At 38.7% G+C, this 21,799-nt stretch overlaps 1 protein-coding gene across 3 annotated transcripts in view; it reads right to left on the bottom strand.

The window, feature by feature from the left end:
• FAR1 (fatty acyl-CoA reductase 1) overlaps nt 1-21,799 on the bottom strand; it is a 61,884-nt gene that overhangs the window by 28,037 nt on the left and 12,048 nt on the right. For all 3 annotated transcript variants that reach the window (XM_004613583.3, XM_055141506.1, XM_055141508.1), the window contains exons 2-3: nt 8,740-8,935; nt 3,894-4,069 (exon numbers count right to left, since the gene is read on the bottom strand). In XM_004613583.3, coding sequence (XP_004613640.1) covers nt 3,894-4,069; nt 8,740-8,928 — 365 coding nt within the window. In that variant the 5' untranslated portion in view covers nt 8,929-8,935. The remainder of the gene's footprint in view (nt 1-3,893; nt 4,070-8,739; nt 8,936-21,799) is intronic.

The raw sequence follows: 21,799 nt of genomic DNA, 5'->3' as shown, positions 1-21,799 counted from the left end.
CTTTATGGTATGCTAACTCAGAGGAAAAAAATTGTTCTAACCTAATTTCTTAAACATATTTTAAAAAGGAAATGTAGGGACTGGAGCAATAGTACAGTGGGTAGGGCATTTGCCTTGCCCGAGGCTGACCCAGGTTCGATTCCCAGCATCCCATATGGTCCCCTGAGGACTGCCAGGAGTAATTCCTAAGCGCAGAGCCAGGAGTAATCCCTGTGCATTGCCGGGTGTGACCCAAAAAGAAGAAAAAAAAAAAGGAAATGTAAAAATTCCCTAATTTTGCTAAAACTAATTGGACATCTATAAATTAAGCTATACAACATTATTAAAAAACATCATAATCACAGTTATAACTAAAAAAAGTTAAAAAGTTGTTTCCTGTAAGTAAAATTTTAAATTCTGTTTATATTTTATGAAAACCAGTATTAGTTTAAAAATAGGTTGCAAGGAAAAAAAGTTTTGTGTTAAAGTTTAAAGATTTAACCTTTCCAAAATTCTTATATTTTCAATACAGAAAGGTCAGAATGTCTCAGGGAGTATCTGTTCCATTTAACTGTAAAGCAGTGCTTTGATGTCTATCATGCTGTAAAACAATGGGGATGGAGAGGGTACTGTTTTGGAAGACTATTTTGTTACCGTTTCCTGAGGACTGGACAACTTCTGGGCCATCACCAGCTGAAAAGAGTTCATTAAAGCAAAAATGTCTTTGTTTTATTTTCTCTTGTAAGTAGTATCAGAAAGCTTACCAAAACATACTAGAAGAAAAATAACTGAATGAAATCAACAGATGTAGGTATTAAAATCATGAGTGTATCTATTACTTCTTTATTTCAAATAAGGGAGAATTTTAAATTCAAATGGAAACCTAATAAATAAGACATTTCACAGAGGGGACACTGTCTTCTTGACAGGCAACTGTATTTGTAAGGCAATGTGCTATTTTCTTTTGCATTTGCAAAACAATGGGGATAGGAAGAGGAGTGTTGAGTAAGAAGTACACAAAGATATTATGTTACAGGTTTCTGAGGATGGAGACTGTTTCTGGGTCACTGAAAAAAAAAAGAAATAACTTGAGCTAGAAAACACAGAAAACACGCCCTGCCTCAGATGAGGCAAGTCCTATACACACCTTGACATGACAGAAAATGATAATTAAATTTCAACCTGTCTATTCCTTCTACTATGACTTACCTAGTAAAATAATAATAATAATAATAATAATTTTTCTTTTATTAATGGAAACTACCTACTCCTGAAGGAAACAGAAAGAGGGAGAAAGTTGTAGTCACATTATGATACTCTGGTTCTCCTCAAACAGTTACCTTGAAGAGTTTTATTCTAATTTACAATGTCTAAATCAATGTCCCCCTTAATCCAAAGATTATATCACAATTATCCACTATCATTTTTTTCCTTGAAAACCATTTTTGGTTTTTTGGGGATTTTTTGGGCTACTCTTTCCTTTTGGTTATGAAAATAATTAATGAATCTAGAATTATGGGAAAAACACTATTTCCAGAGGAGAGAAGGATCTGTTAGGCTAATCACTGGATATTAAAAACCTATCAGTAATAACACTGTCCAAAGATATAATCGGCAAATATTCAACCTTAAACACACAAATACACACGTGCATAATTTTATAAAAATGAAAGTACACATTCTAATAAGATTTCAATATATGAACATATAATGACTACACAGAACTAAATCATTACCAAATAATAAATGATTAAAAACTACCTCATTTCAAATATGAAATTAATTTGCCGGTAATATTAATGTGGATAACAGAAACAAAAAATAATGAGACACTGGTGAAAAGGCTGGTATTGGTACTTATGTTCCTGAAAGTCAATCAACTGGAGCGATAGCACAGCGGGTTGGGCATTTGCCTTGCAAGCAGCCGACCCGGGTTTGATTCCTCCGTCCCTCTTGGAGAGCCTGGCAAGCTACTGAGAGTATCCCACTCGCACAGCAGAGACCGGCAAGCTACTCGTGGTGCACTGGATATGCCAAAAACAGTAACAAGTCTCACAATGGAGACGTTACTGGTGCCCACTCAAGCAAATGGATGAGCAACGGAAAGACAATGCTACAGTGCATGGTAATTCTATTAAAAAAAAAAATAGTAAGTACCTTGAAAACTACAAAGCACTGTATCAGAAACATAATGGACTGGTACAATGCCTTCACTGAGAAAATAGGCAAAGCATATTGTAATTGCGTGATGCTGAACTATCACATTTATATCAATTAAAGTTTATACTTCCACACTAAATGGAAAATAACCTCAAAGCCCTTTACAATAAATACTTAATTTTATTTTCTTTTTTTAATGAGCAACTGTGAATTACAAAGTTACAAAGGTATTTATGATTAAGTTTCAGGCGTATACTGTTGCAACACCAATTCCCTCGCCAGTGTCCAGTACTCTCCACCAATGTCCCCAGTTTCCCTCCTGCCCCCACCAGCCTGTCTCTGTGGCAGGCACTTTTACACTTCCCAATTGTCTCAGTGTTCCCTTCCCTAACTAACCATCCCCACCCCTGTCCCAGTGTAAAGCTTCCACTGAAGACCAGTTCTTCTGCTCTTCCTTTCAATTGCTAGTGAGCATTTGATATTCCCCTATGAGATTTCTTTACAATCCACGAGACAGATCATTCTGAGTGCTACTCTCCCTCTGAATTGTTTTCATTCAACATAATTACTCTCCAGATCCATCTACATTGCAGCAAACTGCATGTAAGTTCTCAATTTCAAACATTTTTAAAAAATTAATAGTGAAACCAGCACTGGGCCACCACCTCCCAGTGATTTGTGGTCAATTGGGCCCACAGCTCAATGTAAGAGACTGAGAACATGGTGCTGCTCAGGCTGTGTGGTGCTAGGGATTATCCACTTTCTCTTGGTTGGACTGCTGGGCTGCATCCAGCAGTGCTTGCCTCGGGGGGCCACACAGTGCCAAGAACTGAAATGGGACAGGCCTTATATAGGCATGTGCCTGAATCCCTGTACTATCCCTCTGACCAGCTTCCAAACTGAGCAAGTATTAAAATAAAGGTAAGGTACAATCTAAATTTATGCTATTTTGCCTTACTCAGCAAATTTTAGCTGAATTTCTTTTTCTTTTCTGGTGGGTATGCATCAAATAGCACTGTAGCACTGTCGTCCCGCTGCTCATCCATTTGCTCGAGCGGGCACCAGTAACGTCTCCACTGTGAGACTTGTTGTTACTGTTTTTGGCATATCAAATCCGCCACGGGTAGTTTGCCAGACTGCAATGCAGGCGGGATACTCTTGGTAACTTGCCCAGCTCTCCGAGAGGGAAAGAGAAATCAAATAGAAAAATAAAATTGCTAGGGCATAAACTTCTGATTGGAGAAGTTTATGGAGAATAGGGAGGGTGTAAGGAGAACCATTAGTTTTTAAGGCATATTCCAACCAAATGTAAACTTTTTTTCCTTTGGTTTATAGTTCCCATGTCTTGCCTCTTACCCATCCCATACTAAAGTTCAGGATAACTAGCAACTGGGATATAGTACAGTGGGTACAATCCCTGGCACCCCATATGATCCTCTGAGCATTACCAGGCATTATCCCTGAATGCAGAGCCAGGAATAGCCCTGATCATTGCTAGATGTGGACTCCCCAAACAAAACAAAATTAAAAATTCATGATAACTTCCTTCAATAAAAATACTAGCTACTCAATGCTGTTTAACTAGCAGAAACAAATACCATACAGGGTATTCTCTTAACACTCTATAAGAAAATAAAACTAGAAACAACACAAGGCAGTTTCAGATCACTTTAGCAACTTAAATAAGTAAAATTAAAATTAAATCTTTTAACTATGTTCTGAAGTTCAAATACCATAGAAGTACCTTTACTTACCTTAAATTTTCATTAAACCTTACTGTAGCTGCACAGTGGAATATAAGATTGGTAGAATCTATGATAATCTCTTTATCTTCTTCACTAAGAGCCAGTTTAGGTTGGGTGAGTTCACTGTTGATTGCTATAATTTTCTCCCTAAAATCTGGATTTTCATCTCTCAATCTGTCAAAGAGCTATCAAAGGAAAAAAATATTTTAGGGCAGTTTTCAACTTTTGAAAATCCACTATCACTCCCCCTCCAACCCTTTCCCCCAATAAAGATCACTACTTTTAAAACTTCAAGTATGCCAATCTAAGGTTGTTGTGGGTTGGTTTTTTTGTTTTTTTTTTTTCTTTTTGGGTCACACCTGGGTTAATGCTCAGGGGTTACTCCTGGTTCATGCACTTAGGAATTACTCCTGGTGGTGCTCAGGGGACCATATGGAATGCTGGGAATTGAACCCAGGTCGGCCGCGTGCAAGGCAAACACCCTACCCGTTGTACTATCACTCCAGTCCCCTGTTGTGGGTTTTTTTTTAAAAGCAACTTTAATTAATGGGGGTGTGAGTGGTGGGCAGAGTTAGGGGCACACATGATTATATTCATGGGGCTATTTTGCTATTTCTAACTCTGTGCTCAGAAGGGACCCTGGCACTGTTCAGAGGGCATATGAGGAGCCTGGGATTTGCACTGGGGTCAGCAGGACCCAAGGCAAGTGTTTTAACCCCTGTACTATCTTTTCTGCCCCTTGTTATTCTTAATTGCTATTATTCTGAATAGAATACAACATAGGAGACCCACCTTATTAATCCCCATTTTACACATTATGATTCTGAAATACAAGAAAATTAAATAACTTGCTAAGGACAGAGAGCTAGTACTCTGTCAAGTTAAACAGAACTGTCCATATCTGTTAATCACACCATATTATTCCTCAGATAAACCTAAGCAGTACAGATCAGAACAATGTTGAAAATTATTCATATTTCTAAATTTAAGACCTTAAGGGGCTGAAGCGACAGCACAGAGGGTAGGGGGCGTTTGCCTTGCACGCAGTCAACCCAGGTTCAATTCCCAGCATCCCATATGGTCCCCTGAGCACCGCCAGGGGTAATTCCTGAGTGTAGAGCCAGGAATAAGCCCTGTGCATCACCGAGTGTGACCCAAAAAGCAAAAACAAACAAACAAAATTTAAGACCTTAATTTATGGCATTACTTGAGTAAATTACCATGATTCATATTCCAACAGAATCTTAAATTTTTTAAAACTGAATATATTAAAGATTAAAAAAAGCTGATAAAAATGCAGACTGGAAGGGGGGGTGTAGGGTAGACAGTACAGGGTAAAGCCCTTGCCCTGCACTCAGTCAACCCTGGCACAATCCCCAAGAGTGCATATGGCCCCCTCATCCCGACGAGGAGTAACCCTTAAACTTAGAACCAGAAGTACAGTCCTGAGTACAGTCATTCCCCACCAAAAAGGGAAAAAAAGCAAAAAAAAAAAAAGGGTACCAGAAAGATAATACAGTGAGATAGGCTCCTGCTTTGCATGTAGCCGACCCAAGTTTGATCCCCAGTTACTCAAATGTCCTGCAAGTCCCACCATGAGTAATCTCTGAAGGCAGAGTCAGGAGAAAACCCTGAGCACAGCTGGATATGGCCTCAATCCCACCCCCAAAAGATGCAGACTGGAAACAGCACAAAATTGAGAAATACGCTATGCCTGTTATTTTATGCACGGCAGAGTGGCAAGCTACCCGTGGCATATTTGATATCCCCAAAACAGTAACAAATCTCACAATGGAGATGTTACTGGTGCCTGCTTGAGCAAATCGATGAGCAAGGGGATGACAGTGATACAGTGATGTTATTTTATTTTTTGCTTTTTGGGTCACACCCGGCAATGGTCAGGGGTTACTCCTGGCTTTGCACTCAGGAACTACTCCTGGCGGTGCTCGGGAGCCCATATGGGATGCTGGGAATCGAACCCGGGTCGGCCATGTGCAAGGCAAATGCCCTACCTGCTGTGCTATCTCTCTCCTGCCCCCAGTGATGTTATTTTAATCAGATGATTCAATATTGCTTGGCATACTTGCAAGAATAAATTTAACTAAAGAATCAGTTCCCAGCAACTCCTCGCAGAATGTCTCCAGCCTGAGAACTAAGCCTCGGCCCCGTGCCCGCCCAGGAGGGGAAAGGTATTTCTCTCTCTCTCTCTCTCTCTCGCCTCTTTCTCTCCGGGGATGAAGGGCACGGTGTCCGCCATATTAAGACGATCACAGATTGGGTTTTCAAGCCTGCAATGATCCAATACCTGGAAGAAATCTCCCTGGACTTAGTGTTAAAGTACAGAAATTCAATTCACGCGGTAGCGGCCGCATGACCTCATTTGTCTTCACAGTAGGTCTGAATCTAGTGGGGTACTCCTAACAACAATAGTGAGGTTTGTGTTGAAATATTGAATGTAACCAAAGTAAACAAAAAGTAAAATGAAACTTATCAGTTACAAGGTAGGGGGTGGGGGGCAGGATGGGAGGTGTACTGTGTGGGTTTTTTTTTTTTGGTGGTGGTGGTATATGGGCACTGGTGAAGGGATGGTTGTTTCAGCATTGTATAACTGAGACCTAAGCCTGAAAGCATTGTAATCTTCCACACGGTGATTTAATAAAATAAAATTTTTATTAAAAAAATAAATAAAAAGAATCAGTTCCCAGGATGATTATAATGAACTCTAAGTCAAATTTAAGTTTTTGTAACTCAACTTTAAGTTTTAATCTCAATTTTTATAAAGGAACTTAGATTCTACTCCAGATTACTTCTCTATTAGCCTTTGACTTTACATTGATTAAAGTTTGGGTAGGGCCTTTGCCTTACATGTGGTCAACCAGGGTTCGATTCCTCTCTCCATCTCATAGAGCCCAGCAAGCTACCAAGAGCATTCTGCCCACACGGCAGAGCCTGGCAAATTACCTGTGGTGTATTCAATATGCCAAAAATAGTAACAAGTCTCACAATGGATATGCTACTGGTGCCCACTAGAGTAAATCGATGAACAACGGGAAGGCAGTGCTACTTGCAATTTTTAATCTATGGGAAAAACCTTTACAACCTATATAGTGCCCACTTAAACCATCTTAGATGACTTTTAGCCTCAAACAGTTTTCCCCTCCACAACTGTTAGCTAGCAGCTTCAATGCTAATGCATAGTTTAACTACTAAAATACTCACTAAGTACTTTATATGAACCAGGCACTTTCAAGATATTAAGAAAACAAAAATGGCGATTGCCTCAAGCTGGTTAAATATAATACAAAAGGGTAATTAAACAGACAAAACACATTGTTCTAAAAAATAAAAAAATATTAATTCAGTATTACGGGACTACATTGAACATTTATAGGAAGGACCTGAGATTGTAAAACAGACATTTCCAACCAACAACACTGATAATGCTACTTCAAAGTTAAATCTCAAATTCAACCTTTTCCCTTTTCTAGTACTCAATAAACATTAATCACTATTATGGATTTCCACTGAAGATCGAAACAGACCAATACAAACCATACCTATTATTTATTAACTCTAAGGAATTGCTAACCTATAACTGATCATCATATCTTACGGCACTTTTCAGCAATTCTTTGAAAGTTCAGAATGACTCAGTGGTTTCCAGGTTTTTTAATCTTAATTGGGGTACTGTGATTTATAATATTGCTAATGATGGTTTCATTCATACACCATTCCAATTCTGGAGTAAAGGCTTTTTTAAAAAAACATTTACTTTACAGTATTTACCTATTTTGAGGATAGGACCAAGATTTTCAGACATGCAATGCATGTACTTAACTGCTAAGCCACATCTATACCCTTGTATCTATTTTTTAAATGTCAGAGATATTCTAGAGGGCTATAAATTACGTGACACCTTCTTAATAACTAAAAATATACATTTAACACCATATAAAACAGTATTAATGAAGGTAAGATAAATCTACTCATTTTGAGAAAATCTGAAAGCTGATTTAGTGATGGGTTTGGTGTTGGGTTCCGTACCATCATTAACAGTAGTGTGAATTACAGAATCTCAATTTTTTTGTTATGTTTTTTCTAAAAAAGGAAATAGAAGACTGAAAAACAAAAACAAAAACTTCTGTGAAATAATTTAAGTCCAGGTCCATTTTTTCCCTAGTAATATTTTTCTAAAGGTTCAAAATCTGTCATATTTCATAGTACTTATCATTTCTTTGTCATCCTGTTATTTATTCATATAGGAATACATGACTTTGTTACATCTTAATACTGCTGTAAGAAATAATCAGTGACTACAAATTTTATCTGGTTTTGTTTTTAGTGGGGCACCATATTCAAAAATACTCATGGATTATTCCTGGTTTTGCACTCAGGAACCATTCCTAGCAGTGCTGGGGGGGAGGGGCTTACGACATGTTGGGATAGAACCCAGGTCAGCCATGTGCAAGGCACTTTTTTAAATGCCTTACCTGCTGTGCAATCACTTCAGGCTCATTTTGTTGACAACTTTTAAAATGTGATTCAAGCATAAAATCTCTTATTATAATTTAATTAGAATCACTAAGATTATTTAAAATATCAGGCAGTTATTAATGTCCTACATAAAATATTCTAAAATTGTTAACTACTACCACTGAATTACTTAAAATTTGTCAGTTTTTCTCATCAAAAAGGAAAGCTTTTATCTCCAATTGATAAGAAGTATTTTCAATTTATTGCCAATCTGAAGTATTTTTACCTATTTTTTCAAAATACTGAAGAAATACATTATGCTACTGATGATTACAACACAAGCACTTTTTTCTTTCCTTCTAAAGCTCATTTCCACACTTACCTTGCAACTAATGAGTTCCTCCACTCGTTCCTGGGGTGTCTGTCCAGATTTCTGCCTCACCAAAACAAACACTGAATTCACTTTTGGACAAGATCTTAGCAGCTTTTCCAGAAGTACCTTCCCTAGGAAACCAGTAGCTCCGGTTATGAGTACATTCTTGCCTTCATAGTATTCTGGGATTGAAACCATTTTGATCCTAAAAAAAAAAAAAGGAAAAAAAAAAAACAACAACAGCAAATAAGTATCAGAAGATTTATGCTTACTCTTACATACTAAAGACCTCTAAATACCTAAATAAGTATTTTAAAAGACAGGAAAAATCAAAGTTAAATGTTAGCAAAGAGTCTCTAACCTTCACTTAAGATGGAGGGAACTGCAATAATTTCTAATACTTGTATTTTTCCCACTGGCTCACCTTAGAAAGTCATTCACCTTCTCTGGATATGAATATTTCTTTAGTAGTTTGTATTAGCCTCTAAAAATTCCTTCCAGCAAGAAAAGCCCAAATCTTTATTTAAGCCTCAGTGAAATCTCAAACATGAATGAACGGTGTTTCTATGTCTACAAAGGGATTTATAACACCAAATAGAGGTCAGAAACAAGACTCAATTGCTTAACTTGTGTAATGTAATAGGTGTCATAGACACTGTATCACCACCAGTTGAAACAAGAAAAGGTAATAACTTACTTCAAGTTCCTTCCCCTACTTGTTTGTAGTGGCAATTCAGCCAAAAGACTAGAGATTAAATTTCCCTTTAAAAAAGTCATAGTAAGAAATACACAGGCTGATAGCCTCCTATCCAAATTTCACTGGTACAGTAGAAAAGAAATTATACTAAAACAAAAGATCCATGATGAATTGGGAAGGGGTATGGGGAATGCAGAATTCATGCAGTATTTCAAAGCTTACATTCAAGACAATGCTTATTGTTTAGATACACACCATATTAATGGATGCATGAGAGGAAGTGCAATACAACCAGAAGAGAGGTTAAGAAGTTTCAATTGCATTTGTTTTAAATTAGAAGTATACACAACATCAGTTTTATGTCCAAAATGTTCATAACTTAAAAAATAAAATTTTAAATTTAACAATTTGAAAATAACAGCCCCATTAACAAGCAGAGAAAGCAAAGGAAAAGAAAGAGAATGAATTACTAGAACAGCCCAAGCAAAAATAAGCGTAGAACTGTAAGGAGGCAAGAGCTGTCCCAATCCCCAAACAGAAAAGGCCAAACTCAGAATCAAAAAGCAGGATTAAAACATAAAAATCAAGGTCATTAAAAGATTGTTCACAGAACAGCAGAACCCAAACAGTCTTACTTCCTGAATAAACTCTGGCTCCCAGGCATAGTATCCAGATCTACTCAAGAAGAGCGTCCAACACAGGTGCTAAGGACAAGAGAAGTAGGGCTGAAGATTGTTCCAAATACCCACAATGGATGTGAGAGAGAAGATAAAGAAAAATTGTCGGGGGGGGCGGGGTGGGGACGGGAAGGGAGAGAAAAAGGCCAGTGAATAAACTTTACGTCCTAGATCTATATGGCTGCTACTGGCATTTAAAAACAAACACATATTGTACTCTCAATCAGTAATCCCGTTTGAAGAAAAACTCTTTTCAGGTAGGTGAGGAGAACTCAATACAGGAGAGCTGTCACTGTCACCTACCAAAATCCAACCATTTTGAAAATATGTATTGGATTTAACTACCTTTGAAAAATAGTGTATTTTGTGTACTTTGGCACAGGTAATCAGAATATGTAACCTACAATGTCACCTGGACATAATACTGAGTTTAAGGCAATTCAGAATAAACAGATACAGAATTCTGTCTTCTGAGATCAGTCTTCCTGATCTGACTAAAGCCAGAAACTTCAGAGAAACAAAGATTGTGATAATGAGAAATCTCCAAGATTTTTGAAGATGTAAAGTTGGTACCAGGTGAGCCAATACAAATAAACCTAACCAAAATAACCCTTATTTTCCATTAATATCCCCATATGTTTACTTTTTCTTTGTCTAAAAAACTTAACACCCTTTATCAAAGCAGCATATAAAGCTCTTTTTGGGTTTTCACTTTATCTGTGAGGCCCTAATGCATGTTTTGTGTGCATATTATATATATATATGCACATATATGAGACAGATACAACATTTCTATCATTAAAAATTGTTATCAGTTTAATTTTCAAAGCACTACCAGGTACCTCTGGTAGAAGTTTTTCCTGCATGGGTTATAACAAAATCTCCAGCAAAGCTATTATTAGTATTGTATGAAATCAGGCCCTGCTATTAACCACTTCTACTAAATACGGTAGGCCCTTCCTTTGTGGAAACAAGTCTTTCAATAACCAATGCCACAATGTACAGAAAACCCATGGGCCAAGTAAAGCTGGCCAAATGGTGAGTTTACTTACTAGTATGGTAGGTTCTGTAGAGGATTTGTGCCAATCTACACCCCAAACCTCATCATTTCATATTGTGAGGATTAAATATAGAACTCAGAAAAGGTTTGGCATGAAAATACATTTCCTTATTCATCTTCCCTTTACTTCCTTGCCAGTCAGTATGGCCTCTTAGCAGCTAGAAATATTTTAATACAAAATATTTTAATAGTTCTTTCCTTAAAAAAAATCATCTACTTATGAGTGTTAATTTTTGTTTATTGGAGTGGTGGGGGTGGGGGCAGGCTACACACAGCTGTGCTCAAGGCTTACTCCTGGCTCTGTGCTCAAGGACAATCCCAGTGGGGCTTGGGAGACCATAGTGAGTGTGGGGTGGAACCTAGTTTGGCCCTATACAAGGCAAGAACCTTACCTGCTGTACTCTCTCTCCAGCCCCTATAAGTGTAATTTTTAGACTAAGGGAAAGAAAAATCCTTCTATTCAAAATAAGGTCTATAGCTTTTGGACTAGATATTACTATACTCACATATGCCCATTTTTCATTTGTTAAAGAATTAATGGTTATAGCAGCAGCAGACTTTAATGAAACCCAGGGGTATGATAAAGCAATAAGATATGTCTACCTATACACAATTACTTATACCGACTGTCTGAAAATAGGGCTTAGCAAGTCTGCAAAAGCTTCCTGAAACAGGAAATCAGACAACAGACTCAGGCTGTTTTATTTATTAGGAGCAATAGGCCCAGATAATGCCATTTTCCTCTCCCCAAGTTTTAGAGCCCTCAAACTTGTAGATGATGGTGTAGGAAAAATATAGCTCTTCCAATACTTTCAGTATAGCAGAAATGTAAACAATCACCTTGGAGAAACCATTTGACAATACTAACAAACACCAAAAAGTGAAAAACTAGGTTCAAAGTAGTATTATAATTTAATATCCTAAAATGAAACTTCCTAAAAGAAAACCTCAAATATTCATTAATAGTAATAGTAACAATGGTCTATTCTAACAACAAAAAAAATCCAACGTAGCAGTGAAACTTAAGTAGCTGTCAAATATTAGCCAAAAAACCCAAGATGCTAAAAGTAATATACTCAATGTGATCCCATTTGTATGAAAGTCAAATAAAAGAAAACTAACCTAGGTATCAGAGGATAGTAGTTCTGAAAAGGAAGGAAAAGGCACTAAATGGGTCTTCTGCAAATCTAATATCTTCTATTTCTTAAGTTCAGTATAATTTTAGAGAGCATTCACTCTATAATATCACTGATTAAATTATTTTTGGAGTGGGCAGCTCCCACACACTAATAAGGACAATTTCCAGCAATACTCTGCCTGGCTATGCAGGTCTGTCATTTCAGCCTAGCATTGCAGTACAGCAATGCCATATTGCTAGGGCCCAGAGCTGGGTACTATCTTGGTCACCCTGGCAGTGGTCAGCAGTGGTCCACCAGCAGTACTTGGTAGAACAAAAGGCGTAAGGGATCAAACTCCGGGCTGAGCGCTGATCAAGGCATTGCAGATACAAGGTATGAGCTCCTGCCCTTCTTGATCCATCTAAAGGTTGTTTAGCCCTTAAAAGTTGTTCAACTGTCAGGCCAGAAAAAAAGTAGAGGGATTAAAGTCTTGTCTTGAATCCTGTCAACCTTGGTTCAAATTCCCAGCACCACATATGGTCATCTTGAGTACAAAGTCAAAAACTGCTGACTGGGGGCGGGGGGGGGGGGTTGGGGAGGGTGGAGAATAACCCTCCAAAAGATGTCTTTAAAACACCTTTTCTAGAGTTCAGAATCAGTTTTAAATGGTTCTAAGAGCCTCTCCAATTTTTATTGTCACGGTTGATTTAAGAAAGGTTTCCTGAAAACCAAACTGAAAAATAATACCTAACATATTTGCAAGGTAAAATGACGTAGTACAACAGGATTAAAACAACCACTGGAGAGACCAGAGCATACAGCAAATAGCACACTTGCCTCGTATGTGGGGTACTTGCCTTGTACACAGATGACCCAAGTTTGATACCAGGCTCCACATATGGCCTCCCAAACATTATACAAGTGTTCCATAAGCACCACTGGGTGCTGCCCCCAAACAAACAAAAACAGCCATTCGATCTACCTTTAGAACTTAAACCCCCATTCAGTCACTATACAAGGAGGAGAGATCTAATAGAGCTTTATAACACTGATTTCCCCAGCAATACAAGATATATAGAATAGTCCTCTGCCTTAAATCTAGAATCTATTATGTAGTAGAGATAAGCTTCTAAAAGCATCCAGCAGTTCAAAAAGCTAGTTTATTCCTATTCTCATGTATGTTCCTAGGCCACAAGATGATGAACTATGGCCCTGGGATAAGTATCTATTTTAACAAATAAAATTTTATTGAAACACAGCCATGTTCAGCTTGGTTAATCACCCATACTTGAATTTATACTCCAACAGGAGAGTTGAGTAGCCACAATAAAGGCTTTATGGCCCACTATTTCTGAAATACTATCTGGCCCTTTCCAGAAAGTCTCTGGACCTCTGGCATAAACCAGAAGTACTGTCCCAGTTGCAGTATTTTCCCAATGAGTATTTTTTTCCATTTATTTTTTTAATTGAATCACAGTGACATACACATTTACAAAGTTGTTCATGACTGGATTTGAGTCATATAATGTTCTAACACCTGTCCCTTTACCAATATACCTTCCACCACCACCACCCCCCCCGTGGTTCCAGTTTCCCTCTCACCCCAACCCCACCCCCTACCACTCTCTCTCCCTCCCTCCTTCCCTCCCTCTCCCCTCACTCTCTCTCTCTTTTCACAATGAGTCTTACATTCAAACTGAACTCTACTAGTCCTGCCTGAACTAGCTCTAGCCAATTTCCTCACCTCTGAACCTGTCCTTAAACTTTAAGCTTTTATTTGAAAATACTATTTCAACCCTAATGAATTCTGGATCTTCTGCAACTCTCGGGGAAGAAAACATTCCAGCAATAAAGCCATATCCAAGGCCTCCCTGTCTCTAGTTCATTCAGGTACCAAATCCAACACTTCAAAGGTTTTAATGTGTCCAATTTAGAATCCCATAAGCCCACCATCCCTCTTCTGTTTCAATGATCGGTTTTTATGCCCACTCTGAGATGTAACCATCTTTCAGATCAGGTGCCCACTACTGCTTTCCAAATTTTATTAAAAACACAAATGAACGAGAGACTGTTAAACAGTTTCTGATTCAAAAGATTAGGATAGGGGGGAGGGATGTTGGGTTTACTGGTGGTGGAGAATGGGCACTGGTGAATGGATGGGTTATCGAACTTTGTATGGGGGAAACATAAGCACAAAGATGTATGGATCTGTAACTGTACCCTCACGATGACTCCCTAATTAAAAATAAACTAATAAAAAAAAAGATTAGGATAAGCTTAAGATTTTCCATTTCTCAAAGTTCCTAAGAGGTGCTAAGAATCATTCTAAATCACACAACTAGGCCCACTCACCCCACTTCTAGTTCACCCATAGTCCTGGTGTTCCTAAGCAAGGTTAATAGCCAGTACAAATGTCCAGCTATAAAATAAGTCAGTCATGGTGGCCAGGGAAATAGTAGGCACTTGCCCTACATGCAGATGTCCCTGGTTTGATTCCGGATGGTACCACATGATGCCCCAAGCATTGCCAGGAATCACTCTTGAGCTCCGAGTTTCCTGAGCACAACTGTGGACCAAAAACAATTTAAAAAACAAAAAAGTCATGGGGACTAATGTATAGTTAATAGTACTATGCTACAGAGGAGGGAGAAGTGGGGTGTGAAGGTACATCTCAATGACAAAAATTGCATAAGCCTTGCAAGAATGAGGCTATATGGTTCAGATGATAGTCTTAAATGCAGCTGGTCCTGGCACAATCCCTGACGCAGCATTGACCCCCAAACACCTCCAGTTATGGCACCACAGGTATGGCCCAAGTATCCTCCCCTCAAAAAAGAATGACACCATGAGTTTGACTGCTAATGCTGCCCACTGTAAGATATCACTGGTTTGTCCTTTCTCCCTTGCCACAGAGTTTGGGCTTATCTGGTAATAATCTCTAAACAATTCTAGACTACATAGGTATGTCCTGCTCCCCTTGCCACTAGGAGCTTAGTTATATCAGTCACGCCCATCAAGGTGCTCCCGAGTCACTCCCACTCCTTTGTCTATATGTAATCACCTCTATGCTCCCTTCCCCAACTAGTTATTCAGCTCTTGCCCTAATCAGACTGTTAATTTGTAAGGTCAGATCTTGCTAGGACAGTGAACTTGTATTGTAAATTAATATTGTCTTTCTCCTCTCTTATGTCTTTTGAATAGTTTACTTTAAAACAATGTCCTTTTTGTATGGACAAAGAAAGACAATTGTTAATATGCTTTGGTAACATGGGATTTAATTGGCTTCAAATATTATTCACTCCCGGGCATCTGCTTTCTTGACTTAAGCCTCAGCTGCCCTTACTTTCTAGCACCCCCAAAAGCAGGGTCCTGACGGACGGGACGGACCCAGGGCAAGCAGTGAGTTGTGTGCTACCCTGGCATCGAGATGGGCCTGGCCAAAGCGCCTAATGCTTAACTATATGTTAAGAGCTTGGTCATGGACATGTCATGACCAAAAGCAATGATGAGACTAGGACCCTGCTAGGGATAGGAAAGACTAATCTGGCCTGAGCACTGTAGTCTGAGATCAAAGATGACCCCAGGACAGCAATTCTATAAGCTTAATGCATCTCTTCCTATGTCCATACAAAATGATTAATATGAATACTTATATGTTAGTTGGACAAGGAGAGGAGAAACACACCCATGGGATTCCACTCTTGGGCGGGTGTCCTAGTAGAAGCATCCCCTGAGGGAAAGAACTTTACCCATCGATTGTGACCACACCTATGTGTAAGCCCCAACCCCTCATGCTGGGGGATTTAACTAGGCTGTGAGAGTGGGTTGGGGGCGAGTGCCAGCGAGTCCCAGGGCCAGTCCCAGGGCCAGTCCCAGTACGAGTCCTAGTGCGAGTCCCAGGGCCAGATCTGGAGAAGCTAGACCAAGATCCAGATCCAGAGGAGAAAGAGAATGAAGTAGGATGGGGGAGGAAGAAGCAGGAGGAGAATCAGAGGAGAATGGAGATGGGAATGAAATAAACTGCAACTGAGACCAACCAGCCTGGCTCCGTTCCTTTCTTCGCCTGCCTCATCATCGCCATCAATCTCCCCGGGGTGGGGGGAAGCTGCTGGAGACTACCAAACTTGGGTGGCGGGAGCCCAGTGCCCAGTGCGGTGAGGTGCGCCCCTCCTCGCCCCTTTCTTTTTTCTTTTTTGTGTTTTTACACAGCCCACAATGTACCACGTGCAGTCCAGTAGTTCTGCTATCTGGAACCCACAGAACCACAAAAGAATGTGCAATGTGCAAGCACTATTGCCAAAAATGTGACCATAAGTTAGCACTACAACCTGAATGCATATGAGCATAGCTACATGTGTGTGACCCCTTTCAAGCACTACACCAAGACTGTGATCACCAAAGTCAAGGATAACCCCTGTATTATATCATCACAATAGAGCAAACTTGTGAAGGGAAGTAGCATAATTGTTTTAATTTTTTATTATAATTTTTATTATTAGGGAAGGAAATATAGCAGAATCCTGAAATTGCTTACCTAAAAAATGCTGAGAGATATTAAAAGTTCTCATCACAAGAAAAAATTTGATCTGTATCATGAAAACTTTTAACAGACTTACTATGATGATTTCATAATAGGTACAAATATTAAATCACTGTACACCTGAAACTAATGTTTATGTCAATTATACTTCAGTGAAAAAATAAATAATCCTACTTCCGCATGCATGAGTATACACATGCAATCGCCTCATTTTACATTAACATAATTCTAACAATGTTAGAAATGATTTTTTTAAAGTATATGGTATCAAATATAAAAGACAAATTTATGTTAACAGAGAATATTGCAATCTAATAATAAAATGACAAACATTTGTTTAGATGGGCAAAAGACAAAGAGAAGTAAACAGGAAAAATTAAAAATGATTTAGCTAGTTTTAATGATGCTCAATCTAACCCTCCCTGAAAGAAACAAATTAAACTATAAAATACATTTTTTCAGTTATGAGGCTTACAAGACCAAAACAAAACTAAAATCTGTAACAAAACAAAAAGAAAGTGAACCCAGGGAATCTAGTCTCTTAACATAAAGCTATAAATTAGGGGATATGCAAAATGGCATTATATACCAATTTTAAATGATCTATTATCTTTGTACCTACAATTTCATTTTTTAAAGTTTATCTAGCAGCTATTCTAAAATTTGTGTGTAATGATTTGTGTGTATTTATAGTAGTACTGAATGTCATTAGATAATTAAGAAAAAAAAACCTGGTATATTTTTATCGTAGTATAACTGCATCAGAAAAATGAAATACAAGTGAGAAAGACATCAGTGAGAAACCTGTATAGTGTAAAAATCCATTGTCGGTGGTTTCACTACTACTAGAGCTACTGTGTAGATAACATTACAAAATAGATAATAAATATTTGTTTGATACAACTTCAAAAACAAACCAACAAATACAAGCTTCCAAAAACATAGACATGTCAGAGGCTAATGAAAAAGAAAACATTAGCTATATCCTTTTCAAGGTATGTGAAAAAAATTCTGCATTTTAAAAACCAAATGCCAGTAAGATGTTCAGGAGTGAGGTTTGGACAGGATTATTTTAGAGAAAAAAACAGAAGTGAAGAAAAACTATAATTCTATAACTCTTATAAACCCTCGACCACTATCTTGTTCAAAAATATCTTTAAATAACAATCAAAAGGTCAAAAACTGATTATACCCCGTGGCAAGACATAAAGGTCTATATGCACAAGTCTCAACAGACCAAGATTACTCTCCAGAGAAAAGCATGATGTGCTTTACAATTTACTTGAAACAAAAGGCGATAAATACACATATGCATGTGCGTACACGCGTGCATGCGCACCCACACACACACACACACACACACACACACACACACACACAGAGAAACACATTATCATACTATCACATAAATACAAAAATTTTCCACAGAGCTGCACTGTGTCGCATGAACATGAGGAAACCCTACACATATATAGCTTCTTCCTTTCCCTCTTCTTCCTGCTCCCCTGGATGGTTCCTGGAGCACTACCAGGAGTAATTCCTGAGTGCATGAGCCAGGAGTAACCACTGTGCAACGCGGGGTGTAACCCAAAAAGAAAAAAAAAAATTAAAGGGAAACAGTGATTCAGTTATCTTTAACAAACAGAAATTAATTCAGAATACAAACTCTGTGTTTAAAGAATGTTTACATGAACAAGTGTACATTTCCATGCATACATGGAAAACATTTTCCTAGAAGAAAAATTCACTGCTTTTATCAAATTCCCAAAGGAATCAATGAACCAAAACAATTAAAAATTATTAAAGGGCCATTCCGGCAGCACCGCAAGCTGGAGAATGCTCCGGACCCCAGATGGGGCCAACAACACAACAGCCAGCACGCCTTCTCCAGATGGAGCCCCGGCGACACTGAGCTTCTACTAACACGGCTCAGGTATGTGGGACTGGACATCTCCAAACCAAGACCTTTCCTGATATACAAAAATATATCTTCTGGAATGGATCTGCCACTCCTGAGCATCCATTATCCCAGAGGCACATAAACCAATCTCAGAATGCAGCAGCTGCTCCTGGACTCTGAACTAAGCTATGGCCCCATGCAGCCCAGGGAGGGGAAGGGTTTCTGTCCCTCGGCCTTTTCCCCCATGCGACAGCATGGCGACCGCCACCGTTCAGAACCAATTAGACAGAGAGGTAGGAGTTTGCAGTGATGGGACGGGATGCATGGGGAATCTTGCGATGGGGGAGGCAGAACTGGCCCTGCCTCCTGCCCAAATGAGACCCTGAGTGGTCTCCCATGAACAGCTCCTCCGCTCCTGAACAGCCATGATCCCAGCACCACAGAAACCAATCTCAGAATGCAGCGGCTGCTGGCAGAAATACCTCCGGACTTAATACCAGAATTCCAAATCTGGGCGCCGCTTTCGGGACCATGCAACATCATATGCTCTTTGTTACCAACAATAGAAAACATACAATCTAATGATGTCATTCAGACAGGTCTGACTGTTGGGGGTAAAACACCAAATAACGATAGTGAGTTTCCTGTCGAAAATTGAATGTAATCAAAGTAAGGAAAGAGTAGTGATAATCATCTGCCACACAGGCAGAAGGGGAGTGAGAGAGGGGGTATGCTGGGGTTATTCGTGGTGGAACATGTGCACTGGTGAAAGGATGGGTGTTTGAGCATAGTATGACTGAGACTCGATCCTAAAAGCCCTGTAACTGTTCTCACAGTGACTCAATTAAAAAATAAATATATATATAAATAAACAAATAATTTTTTTTTTTTTTTTTTTTGCTTTTTGGGTCACACCTGGCGATGCACAGGGGTTACTCCTGGCTCTGCACTCAGGAATTACCCCTGGCTGTGCTCAGGGGACCATATGGGATGCTGGGATTTGAACCCGGGTCGGCCGCGTGCAAGGCAAACGCCCTACCCGCTGTGCTATCTCTCCAGCCCCTAAACAAATAATTTTTTAAAAATTAAAATCATTAAAACTTTTGGCCTGGACTGACAGCACAGGACGTAGGGCGTTTGCCTTGTATGTGGCTGACCAGGGTTCAATCCCAGGCATCCCGTATGTCCCCCAAGCACCAACAGGAGTAATTTCTGAGTGCATTATCACCGGGTGTGATGCAGAAAAAAAAAATAATTTTTCATAAAATTATAAAATACATGTATACTGGAGGGAAAGGGAATTAACAATGAAAATATACAGCAGCATGGGCACTGATTAAAAACCATATTCACATCTAATCTGGAGTAAAATATGCACAAATGGTTAAAACATAATTACACTAACCTCCCTTTGGGCTTGTTAAGAATTGAATTCTTATTCCCTAAAAATATATGTTGAAATCCTAACTCTCAAAACTTCTGAATGTGGCCTTATTTGGAAAAAAAGGATAGCTGAAGAGGGTAAATGATGTAAATGATGTCACACTGAATTAGGCTGGCTTTCTAATCCCACATCCTGAGCATCCTCCTAAGAGGGCCATGAGAAGAAAGTTCCACAGGGAGAACACCATGTGACAACAAAACAAGATATTAAAGTTATGTAATTATAAACCAAATACCACTAAAAGTACCAGGGGAAAAAAGCTATAAAAGATGACCCCCAGAAGCAGAGTTTGATCCCCAGGACCCACATTATGGTATGAGCACAGCCAGAAGTGATCCCTGAGTACAGAGCCCGAAGCAGGTCCTGAGCACAGCTACGGCTTACCAAACCAAACCAACCCCAAACAAAACAAAAATAAAAGGCAACCTCCTGACAGATTTTAAATGAAGTATGGTGTTTCTGACACCTAGATTTTTCTGCTTCTTGTCTCCAAACTGTCAAGAGAATAAATTTCTACTAAATTAAGTCAGTTTGTGGTACTTGGATATAGCAGTCCAAGGAAATAAAGAGAAAGCTTAATATCAAAATAACTAAAATTAAGATACAGAACAAAGGCTTCCCAAAGGTTCGTACCATAGCAAGTATATCATGAACTCTAACACACAAGTCAGTTTTGTTATCAAATACAACCTACTAAATAATTAAGAACAGCTTTTCCAAAGATTAATAGGACAAAACAATCTGTCAAATCTCAGTATATATTAGCAGATTCAGAAAAGTAGTGTTTTGATTATCATTATGAAACAATCACTCTGAAATTTGTTCTTAAAATAATGATAATTTTATTCTTCACAATAAATTAGGAATTTGTGAAGGGCTGAACCAAGTTGAAGCACAAAGGGTTAGAGCACAAGCTTTGAATGTAGGGGGCACTAAGTTCATTCTCTGAAATAAAAGAGCCATCTAAAACTGCTAGGTGTAGCCAAAACAAAAGAAAAAGGCCAATACTCTAGCAAGCTAGTAACTCCCTCATCTTTTCTAACTTTTCCTTGTAATTCACATAGTGGAACTCTACTGTTTGAGACCACCCAAATTCAAGCAAGGAGGGTAGAGGAGAGGCAAAGCATAAACCCCATCTCAGATTGAGAAGTGTCAAGATAACACTGGAAGAACATGTGAAACAGGAAATACATATATTACAGCAATCCTTAGAAAACACAATCTGCCACAAGAACATGGTGAAGTAACTGTTTATTATTCTTTAGTAGACTTTAATGATTGAATCCATGTTGAACCCTTTTCACAGAGCCAAGAAAAAGTTGCTTACTACCTATTCTTAGCCATTCAAACTCCTTTGGAAAGCATGGGCCTCATAACTTTGGTATATTTTACACACAAATAATCTTATTTGATGAATAAAAATGCCATCTTACCTAGTTCAAATTAACTATAAACTTTTACCAGTTACCACTTGAATTTGATACAGCGACCAAAGTAGGTTAATTCATTTTAATTAGATCACAGAGTCTTCAGTTTATAGGTTGAGAGAGAGAGAGAGAGAGAGAGAGAGAGAGAGAGAGAGAGAGAGAGAGAGAGAAGAGTGGATATGTATCCCTTTTAGGTATTGAGAGAT

Source organism: Sorex araneus, chromosome 6 (assembly GCF_027595985.1).
Source record: "Sorex araneus isolate mSorAra2 chromosome 6, mSorAra2.pri, whole genome shotgun sequence".
Lineage (NCBI taxonomy): Eukaryota > Metazoa > Chordata > Mammalia > Eulipotyphla > Soricidae > Sorex > Sorex araneus.
Note: the sequence above shows the minus strand (reverse complement) of the source record. Positions and strands in the feature narration are given on the sequence as shown.